The 21,223-nt window shown below is 51.2% G+C and overlaps 1 protein-coding gene across 3 annotated transcripts in view; it reads right to left on the reverse strand.

Moving 5' to 3' along the window:
* Nucleotides 1-1,912: 1,912 nt before the first annotated feature.
* The window catches only part of SHANK2 (SH3 and multiple ankyrin repeat domains 2), a 577,367-nt gene continuing 558,056 nt past the window's right edge, over nucleotides 1,913-21,223 (reverse strand). For all 3 annotated transcript variants that reach the window (XM_053561191.1, XM_053561192.1, XM_053561193.1), the window contains 3 exons: nucleotides 21,140-21,160; nucleotides 16,710-19,116; nucleotides 1,913-5,947 (listed from right to left, as the gene is read on the reverse strand). In XM_053561191.1, coding sequence (XP_053417166.1) covers nucleotides 5,377-5,947; nucleotides 16,710-19,116; nucleotides 21,140-21,160 — 2,999 coding nt within the window. In that variant the 3' untranslated portion in view covers nucleotides 1,913-5,376. The remainder of the gene's footprint in view (nucleotides 5,948-16,709; nucleotides 19,117-21,139; nucleotides 21,161-21,223) is intronic.

Below are 21,223 nucleotides of genomic sequence, written 5' to 3' on the forward strand. Positions count from 1 at the left end.
CTGCACCCCAGTCTCTTGTCAGGTGGGAAAGGCTGCTCTGGGAGGCTGGCATCTAACTTCTAGTGTGCGCAACAGCCTTGAGACATTTAAAAGAAAAATGTGTGTTGCCACTCCCTCGTGTAAAATGGAAATAGTTTTTCTGTGATGAGTGCCCTCAATCACTAAAAACAAGTATTCTGTTTATTTTTAACAAAATGTGAAAATGATCGCCATTGCCAACTTGGCTTAGCATTACCAACAAGTGCCACCAGGGGACGACACCGCACCAAAGCCCAGGACTCTTTTCTCCATGAAAATTCAAAAATATGTTTTGTAATTTAGTTAAATGAAAATACTGAAAGTGATATGGTAGAGAGCACTTTTAATGGAAAATTAATTGATAACACAATCTTATTTCAATTTACTTTTATTTTTAATTTAAATGACTGTGCATCTTCCACAGTCTTGTGAGAAAGGCTCCAGAGTCAGGCCCAGGTCTTCTCAACATTTCATTTCGAATTGTTTTTTCCTCACGTTGTGCATTGATATGGGCTTCTCAGTTCAGAAAACAAGGCACTATAACTATTTTATCAGCTACATTAATACATTGAAGATATATTTATCCTTTCATTAAATATACAGCATTTGAATACAATATGGTTTTATGCAGGTCAGGTTCAAAACACCCAAGGCACACACTTTATTTTTTCCTTTTTTTTTTTTCTTTTATGTATTTATTTGAAGGCTCATATTAAAGTTTCAGAATTGCTATGAACAAAGAGTCCCAGAGCAGAAGCAATGGACAGTGATCGTTGTGATTTTAAACATGAAACAGTAAAGACTGTGGAATGCAGAAACGAGTTACAGGAACAATAAAGAAACAAAATCACTGATAACAGCATGGATTAAAATCGAAGTGGCCATATCTGCTGAAGTCTGAGAAACAAGTTCGGAAATTATCCAATTCCCCACAAAGCCTGGCAGTCCCTGTGCATGCAGCTGCTGTGGCCACCCCGCCACGGTGGAACTGTCACCTACTTGCACGTGTAAAGTTCAAGTAAAAGAAAACCTTTTCCAATATTTTTTCCCCTAATAAGACAAATTAATATTCATCTAAGCAAAGAGGTCTGGAAGAAACCATTGGACAATGAAGTCAGGGAACGTGTTAAAGTTTGAGAGAAACTATTGGATGGTGAGGCAGGAGGGCTTTATAAACTATGAGATGAGCTGATTGCAATTTTTCATGAACATGGAAGCGTAGTGGCTGCTGCTCAAACGGAGAATGTGCCAAACTAGAAGAAGCTGTGCAGGAACCAAAGACAACAGGAGGCCAAAGAAGAGGTTCAAGGTTTAAGTTTGGAATTTGTTTCCCTAAAGTGTTAAGGGCTGGCCCATGTCTTCCTGGCTCGGTTCTTTGCCAAATGCTCTTTTGCTCCAAGCCTTAGTACATTGTTTGCTTATCAAAAACATCATTAGGTTTATGTCAAGCAGAGTGGCTGCCCAATTCTGCAACTGCCCTGGCTTGAAAACAGGCAGCTGGGGACGAGGGGGCCTGTACTCCGAGGAGAGAGAGCCAAACCTCTGTGGTGTCTCTGCTTCCACCCAGAAACAAAAAGAAAAGCCGAGCCTCAGCTCCATGCCCGGAGGAGTGTTCACAAATGCCGATTCTGATGTTTTACACAATTCTGAAATAATGCACAAAGTTTCCATTTGTATACTGAGAATACTTTAAGGAAATGGAACCAAGGCATATTAACTCAGTCAATGGAAGGAGCATTTTTATTCTTTGAGGAGAGATACCTGGCTGATGTTACAGAGTTTATGTAAAGCCAGCTACAGATGCTTCGGTAACCTACATTAGATTGCAAGTTGGGCAACTTTTAGTTGGTTTAATCCAAGACAGTTTTCACTGTTTGCAATCAGAACCACAACCTTAGTGCAATAGTATATTTATTATTATTTTTTACAGTAATTTTGGTTGCCATACAAGAGATTGAAGGATTGGGGAGAAAGTGCAAATTACAGGAGCTTGATTTTGTTTTTGTTTTTTGTTTTTAATAAAGTCTAAAAAGAACAAAAGCACAAAAGTAACAGCAACACAGATAATGTGAACACATGTTGTTACACAAACTATAGTGTGAAACATTAGTATTTAAAAAAAATCGTTAATGGGAAAATCAATATTTGTGGCCCACACACAAAAAGTCATTATCAGATCAATGGGGTAGTGCTTGCTTGTTCAATAATTGAGAAAAAAAATTCACCATTTTATTAACTAAAGTATCACAAGTAATTCACTTTGTGATATATAAAGTTCAGCAAATCAACAGTCACATTGAGTCATTTTTATATGAATTAACTTAAAAATATGCACAGACACCCTGGAGAAGGTATCTTGGCAGGTATACATAATTTACAGCTCGAGAGATTTTGGTTTTGTATACACAATATTACAGAAACTAGGAATGTAAATGCAGATTATTTAAATTACAGTATATAACAAAAGTAGATCTCAAAACCTGGAATAGTATTAACATGATTTTTATATGAGCAGTTTAACATTTGTCCCACCATTAAAGAGGGTCATGGAATAGGGCCTGGTCCTTACATGTCCCCAAGGGAGACAACAGTGGGTGGTGATTTAAATGAGGAACTATTGCTCTCTGTAGCAAAATCAGCCAACAGAGCTAGAGACCGATTCATCTTGGCAACGTGTGTTGATTTTATGGGTCAGTGCAGGTTCTGACAGGTCCCATGACTTCTCTATAATAAGACAATGTAAAAATAAACTATTTCATCAGCTCTTTAGTCTTGCATCCAGCTTGCTTCTGGTTAGTGGCATGTGGCATGTGGCTTGAAGTCTAGAAGAAAGGGAGGAACAGCCAGCTCTCCCGGACAGTCACCAAGCTGTGACGGGTTACACAGTCTACCCGCGGTTTCTCCTGCTTTCCTCTTACCTCGCGTTATGCCTGGCACCGAGCACAGAGGTAATACCAACAGTAGGCAAAGTAAAAAGAGCCATGGTGAAGTGGTGGACTCACTAAATTTTGCACTATCGCCAAATGGAAGACAAATTAATGGCCAAACCACCATGTTTACGTTTTTCTAAAATACTGGGCAGCCCAGCAGGCCACCGATAGTATCTAGGCTGGAAATTTCTCTGGAGTGGTGTTCATTCATCTCCCAATGGAAAAACTCAAAAGTACACGGAAGTAAAGCGCCTTAAGATTCAATTATTTCAAGTTGGACTATTCAAATATAAGAGTGACCTGCAAAATGTTTTGGAACAGGAAAAGTTCTAAAGACTTGGTTTCCAAATCAGGGGCATGTGGCTGGAAAAGTGTGTGAGTGTGTATGTGTGTGTGTGTAATTTGGTTTTGTTTTTAGGGAAACTGCTGCATTGTTAATTATAACCACTTTTGAAGAAATTGTCCTTCAGTGATGACGTTCTAGCAAAGATAGAAAATATAACACAGCTCTGCTGGTTCAGATGCATCCAAATAAGGTTGATTTTAAAAAGGTCATACTTTTATAATTATTCCACAGAAATAGTGTTATTAAATCACAAAAGTTTTTTTTTTTCTTTAACTTTCTAGCACTGAAGTGGCACAAAGGCTGCCTAGTAGACCAGCCACTTTTTTTTCTTAAAATATTGTGCTTATAAACTATCTGTACAACTATTTAAACTTGCAGTAAAGAAAGATTTTAAATTGCTGAATTTTATGTATTCATTCTAGAGCTGTTCCAGACCTAATCAGACACTTGGTCGTGAGCATAAAGAAAAAAAAAAAAAAAGGAAAAAAAAATCATGATTTATAATTAGAGATGGGCCGAGCTAGTTCTGAAATGATAATGAAACCAAAACCTGACATTCGAGTATCCTCCAAATGGGGGAGAATGTGCTGGAAGCCTGACTGGATGTTTTGCAGCCCACATGCAGTTGGTGACCTCCCTTGGCAATCAGAGGTACTGTTACCGGGAGGGGGGACTCCAGGGAAAGCCTGGGGGTGCTCAAGGAAGCCTGGCCACAGAGGCCAGGCTGGCCGTCCAGGGGACCTCCTTGCTGTCATTTCTTTATCAACTGCTTCTCACTCTGATCCTGCAGCCCACCCTATTTTCTCAATCCTGGGTTCTGTCTACACTCCAAACCCACTGGGTCCTCGGAGGACCTGCTATACTGTTAAGACAAGCTGGTGGGATTCCTAGACACCCAGAAAGGAAGGGGGAAAGCCCCGAAGTACCATCTTCTCTGGCCTCTGAGAGCAAAAGGACTGCCTCAGCAGAGATGCTCCCCCTGGGCCGGGCTCAGAACTGAGGGCCCTGTACTCTCAGCTCCCAGAGAAGACACGGTCTCACGGGGCAGCAGCACAGGCCCGCCATGAGCCGTGTGTCGTCTCGGGCTTTGTGTCAGAGTAGATGCTCACCTGCTCTTGTCTTTGCTGAGCTCGACACACCATCCTGAGAAAGCGCTCTGAGAGGCAGAGAGCCCTTGCTCCGTCTTGGACAGGTGTGTCTGGCAGACAGCTGCTCTCATCCTCGACCAGGTCTGGGACCAAGGCAGCTGCATGCTGTCTAGTTCCCGTGGCCAGGTCTCCTCTCCTTTTTAGAATCATGACTTTGTGCTTTGGCTAACTCCGTGTAACATCTGTTTGGCCACCTTGGAATTATGCTCACAGATTTGCAGAAATAAAGAAAGAAAGCTAAGCAAAGCTGAGCATGATCCCATTCAGACTCCTCACCGCCGCCAAGAGCACCATGGCCAAAGAACCACGGATGCTCAGCACAGGATGAGATGGGAGAAAGAATCTACAGAGGAAAATTAAGTTTCTCTACCTTTCATGCCCAAGAAGGGGCACCAGAAAAACACATCTGGGAGCGTGTCACTGTAAGCAAAGTACAGGAAAGAGAAAGGAGCAGGTGAGCATCGGGTGTCCTCTGAGAGGCCACGAGACTGAGGAAGGCCTCGCGTGGGGCCTCGGTGGTGAGAGCTGCCCAAGTGCAGAGGAGGGAGGTCTCAGGAGGTATCTAGAACACACTGGTGTCTGCCTGCAAGAACAAGGATCCCGCGTGAAGTCGACAGGGGCTTCTTGGACCTGGCAAAGTGAGGCCACCTGCATGCTGGGAGGCAGGCTGGGGATCTCTTTCCATGTTAGAAAAACACCCTCTCCTTATCCCCTATTTGACAGAGACTGCCCAAGAAACCCACAGAGAGCTGAAGAGTTTCAAGGCCTTTGCTCGGCCACTCCGTGGACAAACTCAGTATTTCTTTGGGTACCAGGAGACAAACCCGTGGACTGGGGTTGATGCTCACAGACTTTGCTCGACTGTTCCAGTATTTCGGGGTAAGCCCATCTCTACTTATAACAAGAAGTCTGTAAAGGTAAAGAGCAGCCATCCTTATCTGTCCAGCAGCTGTTTCAAAGCCCTTTCTATATTCATTCTGTGCCCAACTCGAGTCACCCCCAGATCGATGAGGTCTTCCTTCTGAAGGTTTGGTAAGTGACTGCCATCAATCTCATTGTCCATGAAGGTCTCTTTATGTTCACCCAAGTTTAGACTTTCCAGCCAATCCGCCACGTCTGGTTTAGTCCACAGGTGGACAGGTTTAGTTGTAAAAGGCTTGTTTGAGATTGGCTGTTGCAGTATTGAGGGAGATGGCGACCTGCTGCGTCCCACTGGGTTCAAGCCAAACAGGTCCCCAGAAGGGGGCTGGCTCGGTAGGCTAAAGACCTCTGAGAGCGTGGGGGACGGAGAGGCCGCCGCAGCGGACAGAGGGGCGGGCAGGATCTCTTTGCTCATCTCTGTTGGCGAGACCACAGGGCTCGGGGCGCGTCTTGTTCCTGAGGTCCTACTTTCATAGTCGGGGGGCCGGCTCTGCAGGGTGATGGGCTGGGAAGTGCCAGGGCGGACAGTGAAGGTCACTGTCGTGCTCCGTGTACCTGAGACGGTGCTCATGACCTCCGGGCTTCTGAAATGGCAACAACAGAGAAAATCGTCACCAAGGCAGGCGAGGCGGACACCCAGACCACACCAGAGCGCATCGTGGCAGGTGTGCCGGCTGTGAGCACGTGATTTGCCACACCAGGACGCGGGGAGGGAGAAGGGGCCAGAGGCAGAGTTCAGGAAGGCACAGAGCACACCAAGCAGCCACTCACCTGGACCCAGGACCGAGGTGCTGCACGGTTCTGCCTGCTAGGCGTGGGGGGGGGGGGGCTGGCAGGTGGCCTATGAGGCCCTCAGAAGGCTTTGCTCTAATACGGAACAAAGGCAGGGGCTGAATGAGTGCTGCCCCGAGTGGGATGTGTCCAGTGACATCACTAATGCCTCCCGAGGAAATGACATGCCCACATGTCAGCAAGCAGAAGGAAGCACGTCCTTGAGGAGAGACCCTCTGTCAACTGTCCCGCTGTCCCTTGGCTTTGGCTTGAATGGACAGGTTGCCCTCCCTCTTTCAGTAAGTAGACAGCCCTGTGTCTACCTGGGGGCATCCAGGGTTTGAGGAGTCCGCCCATAAACTCGGAGAGCAAGGAGTAATTTGTCAAGTTCTGTGCATAGTGAGCTGACCTAAAGAAAGGGTTTGCTTCATAAGCTGATGGCTTACCAACACTGCCTGGATTGTTGCATGTACTTAGGTATTTTTTAGCCCCTTTTCCTGCGAAAGACTCATTAACAGAGTATACAGTCCTTACCTAAAAGCAGAACTCTGAAAAAACACCCAGTTCCCCCTCAGCCAGGGGAGTCCTTGCAGTGCCTGGGGCCCACCTGCTCTTGCTGGGCAAGTACAGCCCCCAGAGCTGGAGAGGGGACAGGCTTGCCCCCTAGGTTCAACCTTTACTGGCCCCAGGGAGGTGGCTGGGTGGCTTCGTGGGGAGGAGGTCACAGCTCAGTGCTGGAGAAGTCCCTAGTCCCCACAGTCTCCTGTGTGGAGGTTGCCTTTCATAGACTCCCTCCTGGGTTTAGGCCAAGGCCCCTAGCAGGCTTTCTCATCACATCTGGAGAGGGACAACCACCCCTCCGGGCCCTGGTGTGTGTCCCGCTATCTCCAAATGGAAGACCTGTCTGTCCCATTAGCCCTGGGAAAGCTGCAGCCACAGAGAGGCATAAGCGTGAGGCTCTTGCCTTTTGGACTCATCTGCGTGGATGTAGATGGACCACCAAGCCCCGTCTGGTCCATGCTACTGCCGGCCCCTCCTCAGGACCTGGACTTGAGACATGTCTGCTGGACCCCTGGCTCTGCTGAAATCTGGCCCACAAGCCTCCATGTCTTCATCCATGAAGTGGGCTCCTCTCTCTCTCCTCAGTTTAACTCTCAGCACCTGTCCTGAGGAGGTGCTCGGGGAGCACCAGGTGTGACCTGTGACTGTGATGGCAGGTGGCGGTAGCATCTCAGTGGTGGGACAGCCCGTGAGGTGCTCAGGGAGCACCAGGTGTGGTGTGTGACTACAAGTGATGGCAGGTGGCTGTAGCATCTCAGTGGAAGGGCTGTGGTGGAGAGGAGCGCCCCGGACAGCTGCGATGCCACTGTGTGGAGTGACTCCCCAGGGATAAGACTGAAGGCCCTGCACCTCCACTGTCATCCAGTTTTGTCAGTTTTCATGGTGACGTCTTTGGAGATCAGTTGCTGCCTGGTTAGAGCAGCATTTCTCAAAGAGGAGCCCACAGACTCTTCATAAAATCACCCAGGATGCCGGTGAATGAGCATTCCTGAGGTGAGGGAGCCCTGTTAGAGCTATAGAGCTAGGACTGCTGGGGATGGGGACCAGGTGCCTGCAATTAACCAAGCCCCAGGCATTTGATAGATATTGGACTTTAGAAACCACCTGATGAGACCTGGTCTCTCTTCTAGAGCTGTAAAAGGCTAAGGGCCAGAACCTGTAGGGAGGCTGAGCTGAAGGGGTGAGCGCAGGCAAGGCTGCCACTCTGCTCCCTGCTCCTGCCTGCTGGGTTTCCCTTTTCTTTTGCTGTTGTTTTCTTTTCTGCTGATGTGTATTGGGGCAAAACCACGGATTGGTTACCTAGGCGCATCCAAGCCTTGTGACACTTTCCTATTTGATGTGAGCCCTTGTTACTTCAAGTGTGGAATATTCCACGGTGAAAAGAAAGAGTGGGTCTGAAAAGGGACTAGTCCTGTGGTCTCCAGCGGCCATCCTGCCGTGAGACGTGTTTCCACATGGCTGGCCTGGTGCTCCTCCCCCTCCTCCCCTGCAGGGTTCTCAGGCAGCTTCCTGGACAGCGGGGCGCCCCAGGGTGGGACCTGCTACAAACAGGGTGTTTCTATCTAGAGGCCTCCCCCACCCCGTGGGGAGCAGGTGGCCACAAACAGGTATGAGGCAGCCCCAGGTGACGACTCCACTACTGCTGTGAGGCCCAGCTAGGCTCCACCTGTTGGGGGGCAGCGCCCCCTGGTGTCTGCATTGAGATCCTCATGGCTGAGGTGGGCTGTGGACAGACTCTGGCGTTCAAGGCCCCCGTTCCAACCAGAGCTAGCTGCAGCTGGCGGGCAGTGCGGGGGCCTGTCCCTGAAGGGGACTGTCTCTGCGCGCCACAGCTATAAGGTATGTGTGTTTGGGGGAAGGGTGACTGTTTTCACCCTGATAAAATAAGCTGATTGAAATAAGATCATGAGAAAGTGTAAAGCCACTGTATTCGGGGGTGATTTGGGATGTTGATTAGGGCCAGGACCTTTGGAGAAGAAGGATGCTTTTCATTAAGTGGGAAAATATCCCACAAGAATACATTTGCTCAGGTATGACTGGAGTGGAGGAGGGGGTGGAGTAAAGGTCCTGCCTGGATGTGCTTTCTCTGAAGCTGACTTTGCTTGGTGACTGTGCCCATGACGCTGAGTCTGGGTAGAGCCATTGAGGCAGCACAGCTGGGGAGCAGCCCTGCTGCTCGTTAGACTTGTGAAGTGAGGCAGGTTAGTCCCCAAATTACAGCAGCTGCTGCAGACCTGGGCTGGTTTTAAAAGAGGGTGTCTCTGGCCCAGGACGTGGCACCTGTGCCAACCTCACTGTGGGAATTCCCAACCAATCCCAGGCATGGGAGGGCTCTGCAGGCAGGTGTGTGTGGGATGTGGAGGGGGCTCTGCAAACACTTCGGTGGGCAGCGGGAGCGAAAGACAGTGGCACACACAGCACGTGGGCAACTGCAGGCGGCACTTACTTCTGAGCAGCGTGACCCTCTTCTGTGAACACCCATCATGGGAGCAAATGAAAATGACAAAATGCAATGACTTGAGACAACAGTGCAAAATTAATAAGAAAGAAAGAAAAAAGAAGCGCTTTGATGGATGGAAGGAGAGCAGTGGTACAGACGTCAGTTGAGAGTCCGTCCGTGGCAGTCCCTGGGGCAGGCCGCAAAAGTGCTTGGCATTGTGAAAATTGACACGGACGTCGCTTATTTAGAACAGGAAATTAACAACATTGATTTTTGGCTCGGGAATAATGTAACTCACTTATAAAGAAGAAAAATACCCAGGAAGAAGTTCAGAGAGAGAAAACAGTGACATTGGAATGCTGTTAGCCTCTGCCTGACACTCTCTGAGAACCAGCTGACTGCTAATCCCCTCACTCGGGGCTGAGCCGCCTTCTCTCTTCGGCAGCTTAGGGAGGATAAACCAACATTTTCACCAAGGGGGAGGGCTACCCCTAGGATGAGAGGGTGGCCAGCCGGCAGCTAATCGCAAGGCAAGCAGATCTGGCTGCGTGCCTGGAGCCTGCCGATGCCCTACCCCATATGGCTACAGGAACGAACAGAAAATCTGGGAGGCCGAGTAAGGCCTGCCCTGCCCTGCCCTCCTCAATGCGCAATTCTCTCTTGGTTCATCACACCGATGCTGTTCACTGGATCCTCCCAGTTGCACAGATCATTATGTTGCTAAGCAACCAGTGGGTGCCCAGGCGGAACACATGGGATGTGATGGCCTGATTTAGAACACAGACGCACTTGCACTCCTCAGCTCCTCTTGGACGACCACTCTCTAGTCTGCCTTTTAAATCAAATCCACATAGGAGCGTGAGAATTAAAAAAAAAAAAAATCAAGAGGTAATTGAGTCACTCAGAGATGTGGTGTTATTCTGTCAGTCAGTACCAGTTAGGTGGAGTGGAGAAAGTGAATGTGCAGGTGGCTTTTGCACTGTGTTTACAAATCCAGTCTGGCTCCTGGACAGTGATGGGGGGGCCAGAAGCTGTTCAGTGCTGCCCACTGGGCCTACTGCTTCTATCCCCCACACAGGATGCCTGGTGAGGGCCCAGCCCTGGTGCTGGGTTCAGAGTCCTGTTAGCATAAAATTCTTTCCTCCATACCAAGTCTCACGTCTGCGTTTTAGGGACGAGCCCCCATCCTGCGTGGACAGTAGCACAGATTTCCAAACCGCCCTCCTGTTGAGTTTGATAAGTGGGGCACTGAAGACACAGGGACCTGGGGTGCAGAGTTGCTCACCAGTTCGGCCAAGGCCTGCAGTGCTGGCAGTGGGTCAGCACCACTCACTGTGCTGTGCCTCCCGCCATGTCTTAGCAGCTGGGATGCCTCAGTGCACACCAGGCCTGTCACCCACGGGCTCGGAGCACCGTGACGGCCCTGGTCTGTCTTCAGTCCTCACGGCCTGGCCCAGAATGAATGATGGTTGATGGATGTGACAGCCATCGCCCTGATCACTTGGTTAAGCAACTTGACCAACGTTACAGAGCCAGATTCAGGAGTGGGTGGGCTGCCTTGGGTTCAGTAGCCATTCCACCAGAAATCTAGGTCTTCACACCAGGAGGTTCACATCTAAGCTCAAGAGGGCACCAGATTTCAGGCAGCAACATTCGCTCTGTGATAACGCTCTTGCCGAATGGGTCTCAAGTGCAAAGTGAGAAGGATGGATCCAGTTTGAGGCCTGCCCTTTGATGGGCAAGGACAGGCTCCCAGCAGCGAGACACGTCTGGATAAAGCATGTCCGAGCAAGTGTTGGCCAGTTATCTGTGCTTTCCCTCACTGGCATTGCCTTCACATTTCGCGCGGTGCGGTGCGATCACGAAACTGCCCTGACGGTGCTGAGGCTGTGAGGATGCCATTCAGCAGCTCTGACAGGCTGTCCCCAAAGTCGCCATCCTCAGGGAAATGGGACATTGCAGCTCAATGTACTTTTACTTCTAGAACGTTCATTATAAAATCTTTCCAAATGGTGGCCAACACGTAGAGAATAGAGTCTCACTCTGTCACCCTGGGGTCTATAGAGTGCAGTGGTGTCACAGCTCACAGCAACCTCAACAGCAACATTTGGGCTCAACAGCAACATTTGGGCTCAACAGATCCCCTTGCAAGTAGCTGGGACTACAGGCGCCCACCACAGCAGCCTGCTGAATTTGTAAAAAATTTTAGTGGGTATTGTGTAAATGCACATTCAGCTACCATTTCCCATGTTCCCTATGCATGGCAACTTCAGGGGTGACTTTCAAAACACCCCATATTATTGAATCTGCCTCAAAGTCTGTGCAGGACCAGCTGGGCAGAGATAATTTTTTAACGACCAAAGTTGATTTATTTTAAATTCAAGAGGCCAGGATCACAGTGCAGAGGGTGGGGAGGGGCCGATGCTGCTCCTGGGTGCTCACCGGGGCTGGGGAGGGACCGCCCCAGGAGCTGGCCCAAGTCCCCAGGCAGCCCAGACCCAGGGCAGGGTCGCTTGATCCTGGAGTCCTATCGGAGGAATTTTCTCCCCCGAGCCCAGCTGTACCTGAGGCTAGTCTTGAGGTCCTTTTGGGACCTGCTGGAAAGGCTGGCCATCTAGAGGGGACCGTGGAGGCAGCAGCATATGCCACACCCCTGACGGAAGCCACAGGGGACCCCACAGCACACACTCGCTGCTCCACGTACAGGGGGTGGAAGCGAAGCTGACCTTTTCCATCGAGGTGCCCGTGAAGAACAACAGATTGTTTTGCTTTAAAATTGGAGCCTATTGTCAGTTACATCTCAGTAAAGCTGAGGAAAGACGCTTAGTTCTCTTGGGTCAGAGCAAACTGTCATGTCTTTCTGGGATCCTTGAGTCTATCTGCTTGTCTCCAGATCGCAGGCTGTGACAGGGACGCCCTGTGCCCGGGTTTCTGCACAGCTGGGTCCTTTCCGTATTTCATATCTTTCAAATGTCACTTCCTTAAAGAGCGTCAGCTCCTTTCTGCAAGTGTTCACTGTAACCTGTTAACGCATCTTAGTTCCTTTGCAGAGTTTGTGACACTCGGGGTTTGTCTTATTTATTATTTATTGTCCATTTCTCTCCTCAAGAATTTGAGCTCTCCAACGGAAGAAAGACCTGGAAGATGGATTTTCTTGTTCAGTAGTAAATTCGCTCAGTGTGGTGCCTGGTGCGCAGAGGCAATCAATAACTATCTGTTGATTGAGTGACTGATGACGGCCTCTGCCGCCTCACTCTGGAGGGCCCAGGCGTCCTTGTTGACATTCTTCTCGTTACTCTCTGCCCCAGGCCTGGTACTGGGCTCAGGAAAAGCAGCGGCTGAGTGAACTCCTGACCAGTGAATGAGGACACCAGGGGACTGGGCTGGGGACCCAAGCGGAGGACTGAGTGTCCAGCTCTCCCAGGCCTGCACCTGGCTTCATGACTTTAACCAAAACATCCAAGGGGTCTGCTCCTTGGCCCACAGAATGGCAAGAATACCACTCAACACCCAGCCCCCTGGTGCTGGGAGAATCAAGTTCTTCAGCAGACTTCGGAAGGTCTTTCAACAGTAAAAAGCACAGTGCAAGGGAAGGTCATCCCACAGCTGGGGCCAATGTTCACACACCCGTCCTCGTGGGAAGGCTCCAGGCTGTTGCGGGCACTGTGGGTTCATCGTCTTGGCTCTGAGCACCCAGGGGAGGGCAGGAGCGGCACAGCACCAGAACCTTGTACTGAGAGCCCTCCCAGCTGGGGGTACTGATGGGGAGGGGACCCCCATAGCCTTGGGGTTTGCCAACAGGGAGAGTCCACCGACTCTTCATGGAGACTTACTCTTTGGTCCCCAAACGACAGCTTCTTTCATCCACCTGTTTGTGACTCCCTTCAAGGGTGAGGTCACCCCGGGATAGTCAGGCTGGGTGGCCACGGGGACACTTTCCATAGAACTATCGACTCCCTGCTTGGCAGGAGAGATGCCTCTAGCATTACATACTGAAGAAAACTTCTTGATTGGACTCCTTTCAACAACATATTTGTAATCAAGACATCTCCAAATTCCATGTTCCAGGGCAGAACTTTTAGGAGCAGAAATGCATATGTGGCTCAAGTTAAATCAAATGTGCCCAAGAAAGCAAGGATCTAGTCCTTTAACTTTTTGCTTCTGTGCTCTTTTTTTTTTTTGGAGACAGAGTCTCACTATGTCACCTTTAGTAGAGTGCTGTGGCGTCACACCTCACAGCAACCTCAAATTCTTGGGCTTAAGTGATTCTTTTGCCTCAGCCTTACAAGTAGCTGGGACTATAGGCACCTGCCACAACACCCGGCTATTTTTCTGTTGCAGTTGTCATTGTTGCTTAGCTGGCCTGGGATGGGTTCGAACCTGCCAGCCTCCGAGTATGTGGCTGACTCCATAACCACTGTGCTACGGGCGCTGAGCCTCTGCTTCTGCTCTTGATCCTGTTCTAGGTTCCAGCAAGAAGTGAAAGAAAACAGTCTCACATCAGAGTCGTTGAGAAAGAGTCCAAGGGTGAAAGTGACTTTAAAAGGTCAAGTTCAGTGGCGGTTCCTGCCCACTTAGTGAGTGAGCAGTCATGAAGCAACTTCAAAAACTGTCCCTTTCTTGTGTGATCAAAACTTGTTTCTGTGGAAATGGGATTTTTACACTACTACTTGTCTGTCATTTTAAAAAACCATGGCCAGTTTTCGATCTTCCCTGGAAAAACTCACTTCTTTTTCCTCAGCTGGAATTCCCTTCATCTAGCTTTGTGCCTCATTTTTCCCAGAGCCATTCATAGCTCTTACTTTTAGATGTACTGAAAGGGGTGTGGAGACGCCCAGGCAGGTGAGCCCCAGCTGAGACCACAACAGGGTTTGTCTACCCTGAATGGGCCAGTACCAGGCCCAACAACAGAGGGAGACATACCCAGGGGACATTTCTGTGTCAGGAAAAATGCAGCTGAGGGTTGCTTATTTGTAATGAAGATGGAGCACTGGGAGAGAGGGAGGAAGAGTTTTGTTAGGTCTCTGTAACTCTGTCCTGGGCCTGCTGGTGGCCTTGCCCCAGGTGCTCAGCATGGTGTGGTTGTAAGATCCAAAAAGCCAGGGTAGGAGCAAAGTGCCTAGTTCAGTGTCTAAAAAAGTGACTGACCTTCGTTTTTGTCCTCTGGCCTCAGGACCCTCCTGTGCCTGGACCAACGCTGAGTGGGAGCTTGGCAGTGCAGGGGACCCCTAGTGACTGAGCCTGCTGTAGGGTCGCCAAAGAGCCCTGGCGTTCAGCGGGGCCCCAGGGGTATTAGCAGGTCCGAGAGCCCCTCTCAAGGGTCCCTGCCCTCGGCAACCTCAGCTGTGTAGATGTCCAGTTAGATAGTTGGCCCTTCCCTCCGGGATAATGCCTGGCTCCCGCGAGAGGTCAGGAGTTGACCTCTGAGCCAGCTCCCTGGGCTGCAGGGCAGGTCCTGTGCCTTCTACCACAGCTCTGGGCCCGGGGCTTCACCACGCTGACCTTGTTTCGTTGTCCACACAGTGGGAGTCAGTACAGGCGCCTGGGGAGCACGATGCCGGACATCTAGTTGGGGGAGTCCCCTCTTCGTGTCCGCCTGGGCTGCTCCTAAAGGGCTTTCCTCAGTGCTGACCAGGTGTTAGCTGATGGCCTTATTGTATCCTAAACAGGACAGTAGGGAGTGGCCGTCCCGCCAGCTGAGCACCAGTCTAGTTGGGGGTAGTCCCGTAGCTACTCTCCTTAAGAAATCTAACAGGATTCTGCCCCAGGATGTCTGTGCTGAGGCCAAGGTCACCCAGAGAAATGTAGGGCAGGGAAGCCCTAGAGATATGTGCAGTTGGAATCCCCACCCTGTGAACACAATAGGAGCTGGTCCAGGCTGAAAGTGATTCCAAGGGGGAGCTGTCCAGCTGCTGTTCAGAAAGAAGCTGGTGGAAAGGGTCCCTGCCCTTGTCAGGGGGTGGGAAGTGCTGATGGGATCATGGCTCGGTGATCAATGGACAGTGAAGTCCCTCCTCTAGCCTTACAGTCACCCCCTTCCATCTTCTTCCTTACTGTAGATGTTGCTAACAAGGGGAAGCAAGAGTCAGAAAACTTTAGCCTGTGTCCTGGCTTCGTCTCTGACCGGCCGTGCCCATGGACAAGCCCTCGGCCTCACTGAAAGATGGGTGTGATTACAACTCACTTCTAGCTCCCCAGTTGTCACAAGGATTATGCACCCCCTGGAGGTGGTTTGTAAAATGTGGAACACTAAGGTAAATACTCTCGTTATTTCCACGTAACGTAATGCCCAGTGTCCTGAATTGTTAGTAATGGGGAAGGGCACACCTAGTCGGTTTTTAAGACCTCCTTGAGACTTCTGAGTATGTAATACTTGTAGCTTTGTATGTATTCACGTCTACCAGAAAAGGGGAATTGTTCAAGAATTTCTCTTCAACTGAAGTACTGTTTGAACGTCACAGTTGGTGGTAGGTGCCTATTCAAAGACAGTGGCATCAACGTTCTTCTCTCCAACAAGGCCGGCCCGTCAATATTCCTCTGAGGAGTAATGGGAGCCATCCAAGTAATTTATTTACATACACATTGAAAGATAGCTGGGAAAATTGTGGCTCTCAGCCTGCGTCTCCAGACCCAGCCGTAGTGCGCTATCACTGATTAATGGACTTGGTTGTTTGACTCAAATGCCTGCCCAGCAGGAGGATGAGGAAAGACTTCATTAGTCAAAATGATGAAGCCCGAGATCAGACATCAGAGGGGGAGACTGACGAGCACACTGCCTGGGGAACAGCAAAATGGTGCACGTCACGGCGATCCCAGGAGCAGATGGGGCTCCAATGGGAATTATCCAAAACCCGCAGACAGTTGAGGGCCCTTTCTGGACAGAGCCTCACACACGGCCTTTGGGTTGGGTTTAGAAATGACTCTTCCTTTGTTCTACCTCCCCTGCCAGTGAAAATAACTTAAACTCTGCACGATGCTGTGAGTGGCAGGCTCCCATGTGTGCTGCTGGAACAGGAGGGGCTGGCCAGGAGGAATGCCTTTCATTCTTGACTCACCAGTGAGGCCACACCTGGGCCTCCCCATCTCACAGACCTGCCAGGGAAGGGAGTGGGAGGAAGAACCCACACATGCGACGCCTGCCTGCCACCCCAGCTTCTGAAACCAACGCCGAAGCTCCCCAGTGACGCCTGAAGCCTACGCGAAACTCTGGGGCCTCGGCGAGGCTCTAAATGGCCTTTTAGGTGGTCCTGACAAAGATCTGGAGGGCACAGAGGAGAGAGCAGAGCTGCTCTTTGGAAGCCCAGGTGGAGACGGCTTCATGTGAGCTCATTTTACTCACGTCTTTAGGAGGGAGCACCGTGGCCCATCAGGATGGCTGTGATCATTACCCTGCTATCTCAGAGTTCCAAGCATGACAGAAGCGCAGTTACTGGGGAACAGATGTGACCAACACGAGAGGCTTTACAAATCCCCTCTTCATGTCCGCCTGAGCTGCTCCTAAAGGGCTTTCCCCAATCAGCCCTGGACAGCGTGAAGGCGGGGCAGTGTGCGCCTGAGCCAACCGTGGGACTTACCTTGGAGCAAGGCTGGTGGACTTGGCTCCTGTCAGTGAATCCAGACCTTCCCCCGGCTTTGCTGATTTCTCTCGGTTCATTTGCTGTAGGATCGAGTTCAATTCACTAATAACATTTGCCTTTGGGCCTGAGAGAATTGGGCTTTTGATCTCTGTGATGTCGCCCCACAACTTGGAGGTCCTTGGCTGGATAACCTTGGCCATCCCAGGCTGGACACTGCCTGGTGGGGGTGGGGGAGCAGGTGGGGGTATAACAAAGCTATCTGCATCCTCTTCCACGAGCGCGTCTTGGTAAAGTGCATTGCTTTTGTGAATTATGGGCTTCATTTTTGGCTTAGGAGGTACTGGGGGTTTGTCAACCATAAATGCTTGCCCATCTGCATAGACTGTGCAGGTGTCCACGTTCTCCCCGCCCTCGGAGGATAGGGTGGAGATGCTGGACACTGTGGAGATAGTGCTGGTCGTCTCGAGATGGTGGTCGCTGCTACTCCGGCTGTCCACCTCCTCGATTCCAGAGTCGGTGACAGCGTCAAAGCTCTCAGGGGGCGGCAGGAATGAGGCAGGCAGACAGTTTGAAAGACCAGCTGGCTTCTTGCTGTCTGCAGAGTTGGTTGGTTGGCTGGAGTTCAACGAAGGGGGCTGAGGAGTATCGTTTTTTTTCTGCTTGACCAAGTCCGTGAGAGCGGGGACAGAAGCAGCACGGTCATCGGGGATATCAAAACTATTTGCAAATTCCAGGGGAGGAGGCAATGGCTCTGTAAAGATAAAATCCTCATCCAAATCCACGGATGCCAGAGGGGGAGGAGGGATGCGGAATGGCAAAATCACCGCCTCTTCCAGTGAGCCGACCGCCACGATGGCTCTGCCTGGCGCGGCGGCGGGCTCGGGGGCAGCGGAGATCTGTAAAGCACCTTCGGTTTCGGAAACACCTTCTGGCACCTCTGACAGCGAATGGTCAGGCTTCACATCCACATCCACTTTCTCGTCCTCTTCCTCAAGAGACTCCTGCAGCTTGGTGGCGTCCACGGTGTGGACCATCAGCAGCCCGGCAGACTTCTGCTGGGACGTGTCCACGATGTCGATGAGCATGTTCTTTTTGTCGTCGCCTCTCCGGTCCCTTCCCAGGTCGGTCTCATACTTGTTCTCTGTCTCCTGACGCCGCAGGGGCCCCCGGGTGTTCTGCCTGGTGACCGGGGGGAAGCCAGTTTCCGTGCTAGGCCGCATTTTGGTGTCAACGTAAAGAGGTTTGTTGAGGTCAGCCCTGGGGGCCTCCCCCCTGGATCCCTGCTGGGATTCCTTTATGGCTCGGTCCCTTGCAGAGAGGGCCAGGGCCAGTGGGGAGGTAGGGCCGAGCAGCCTCCCTGTGAGCGGATGCACGTAATTCTCAGGGCCAGCTGCGCCACTGCTCTTGGGGGGCGCTGCCGGGCTGCTCTCAGGCCCCGTGGCTTTGGATGTGGAATTCAGTGGCCTCCCGGCCTCAACCTGAGCACTGGCCTCACTGCCACCCATGAAATGGTTCTCAGGCTCCCTGGGTGCTGCCCCTGGCACAGGGGACGACAGCTGCTCGGTGCCATCCTCATCGCCAAACTCGCCCTCCTCGGGGAAATTGGAGGGCCGCGTCCTGGGGGCAGGCAGCCCGAGGCCCACGTCCTCATCCCCCAGGTCCGTGGAGAGGAAGGCCGGGGAGTTCCTTCTGGCTTCCAGCCGCTTCTCCCGGTCACGCACGGCCCCAGCGATGGCGGCTGCGAAGGGGCTGCTGACGGTCAGGCTGTCGTCGGGCCGCAGCTGGCCCGGCTGCTCAGAGGCCTGAGGGTCGATCTCCATGCTGCTGCCCTGGCTGCTCTTGCCGCTGCTGCTGGTGGACGGCTCCTTGACGATGATGGTGGGGATGGGGATGGAGCACGTCTTCTCCGGGCTGTCCTCCACGTTGGACTGCTTCACCAGCATGCCCTTCCGCCGGGCGGGCTTGGCTGGGACATAGACGGCTTTGCTGGCGATCTTCCCCACTTCCGAGTAGGGGTTTTCGGGCATCTGGCCTCTCTTGTTGCGGAAGGTGGCCTGGGGGACAGCGTTCCGGCTGTAGAGGTCCTCGGAGTCCAGGGAGTAGCGGTCCAGCTCTCTCCGGTAGTACAGCCCCTTATCCCGCATCATGGTGGACACGGTGTCAGACCTCGTGGCTGGGGACACCTTGGCGGCAGAATTCTGATTGAACGCGGGCTTTATGGTCCCATAGACTCTCGGAGTTGGGGACTTAGGGCAGTTGTAAGCGGTGGGGGAAGGTGGTGGTGGAGACGGGGGCACAGACTGTGGCGGTGGGGGGATGTCCTCGGAGGTGTCTGGCATGGACAGGCTTCTAGTGAACTTCAGCATTGGAGGAGCCAGAAATTGGCGCTCTTCCTCTGTTATTCCTACAAGTAGAAAACACAGTTTTAAATCACAATGATAGAAAAACCCCACTAAGCTCCTAGGGTTGAGCCACATACTACATCTCCACAACTCACAGAGTCAGGTGACGCACGCGTGCTCACAAGACACAGCACAAGCCACGATGCCAAGTGGTTAGTTATGTGGCCCATTTTGAGCCAGGAAAACAAGAACAGACATGACACGACAGGACAGGACAAAAGGGCACTGGGATGCAGTGAGTGTGTACGGCTATACTGGCCTCCCCGGTCATGTGTGTGGGGTGGGCTGTATGAGGAAGTATGCAAGCCACAGAGGGCTGGCAGCCAGCCTGGGGCTGTGTGTGCACCTGTATGTGTGTGCATGTGCCTGTATGTGTGTGCATCTGTCTGCCTGTATGTGTGTGCATCAGTCTGCCTGTATGTGTGTGCATCTGTCTGCATGTATGTGTGTGCATGCGCCTGTATGCACCTGTGCATGTGCCTGCCTGTATGTGTGTTCATCTGTCTGCCTGTATGTGCGTATATGCGCCTGTATGCACCTGTGCATGTGTCTGCCTGTATGTGTGTGCATCTGTCTGCCTGTATGTGCGTATATGCGCCTGTATGCACCTGTGCATGTGTCTGCCTGTATGTGTGTGCATCTGTCTGCCTGTATGTGCGTATATGCGCCTGTATGCACCTGTGCTTGTGTGTGCATGTGCCTGTATGTGTGTGCATCTGTCTGCCTGTATGTGCGTATATGTGCCTGTATGCACCTGTGCTTGTGTGTGCATGTGTCTGTATGTGTGTGCATCTGTCTGCCTGTATGTGTGTGCATGCGCCTGTATGCACCTGTGCTTGTGTGTGCATGTGTTTGTAGCTTACTTGTTGGGGGAAGGGTCTGTTCAGATGAGGAAGCATCTGTCTGTCTGTGCCCTTGAGGTTGTCATCTACCCACATGAAATGAGGGCAAAGGGTACAGGGCTGCAGGTGTACTGTATCTGCTTCTGTGGCACAGACAGTGGCAGTGTCAAGGACTCTGCCTGTTCTGCCCTGCTCAGGCTGCAGGGGGGCCTGCTACCCCTCAGCACAGCCACCTGCCTGCTGGTAGCCCCATGTGTGCTGTGGGGAGGTGTGGATGTCACTGTGATGGTCTCCTCCAGGGTGACATGAACTTGTTTTGTTGTCTGACTTCACTGGACCACACTGAGTGCTGTGTACGGAGGCTCCCTGGGTCCTGAGAAGGGTGGCTGTGAGGTGGCTGGCTCAGAGGAAGGGCCATGTTGGGCCTGGAACACACCCCTGAGGTGAGAGAGCCCAGATCCCCTCTTTAATCAAAGACCTCAAGCCAGGAGCCCGGTCCTGAGCACTCACTCGGCTGAAGGGCCTCGGTGAGCCCTTCTGGGCTATCGTGGAAGCTCCAGAACTGGTCCTACCGAAGGCCCTCTGAGCAGGGGTTTGGGGTGCAGCAGGCTGGCACGATCACGACCGCCCAGGGTCCACATTCATCTGACTTGGCACACAGAGTCAGAGTCAGGGGCCACGAGTTGACCCAGCAGGTGCTGGGCGTGTGAGGATGTGGCTGAGGCTGTGGCCTGAGGGTCCTCTGGTTGTGTTGACTGTGTGTGGCCTTAAAGACTGCTCAGCAGTCCCAGATGAGAAAGGTTCACAGAAGGCACTCCAGGAGGAGGGGCACAGCACACACACACAGACAGGACACAGCACCGGGGTCTCACGTCAGGGGCATGCAGGTTTTTCAAAATAAATTACTTGAAATTAAAAAAAAAATTCCTAGGACAAACTACAAGAATTTATTCCAATGAAAACTTCCATTTGATAAGGGTATTCCAAATTCAACATACTCCTTGTGGGAGGATATTTTGGCATCACAAAGATTGGTTGCTAAAGGCATTCTTCATTGACCATTCACTACATGTTGGTTGCCTGACAGTTAGGTTCCCAAGGAGTAATAATTTAAGAATACGCCTTATAAAGTAAATTGGATTACATTCAAATTACAGATTCCAAACTGTAAGGATTCACTGACCTGATAGAAAGATTCTGCTGTCTGACAGGAGGAAATCGACTGTTATTAACCAGTAAAAGAGCCAGTGATTCAACATGGTGCACA

This window comes from Nycticebus coucang, chromosome 14, assembly GCF_027406575.1.
Source record: "Nycticebus coucang isolate mNycCou1 chromosome 14, mNycCou1.pri, whole genome shotgun sequence".
Taxonomy (NCBI): domain Eukaryota; kingdom Metazoa; phylum Chordata; class Mammalia; order Primates; family Lorisidae; genus Nycticebus; species Nycticebus coucang.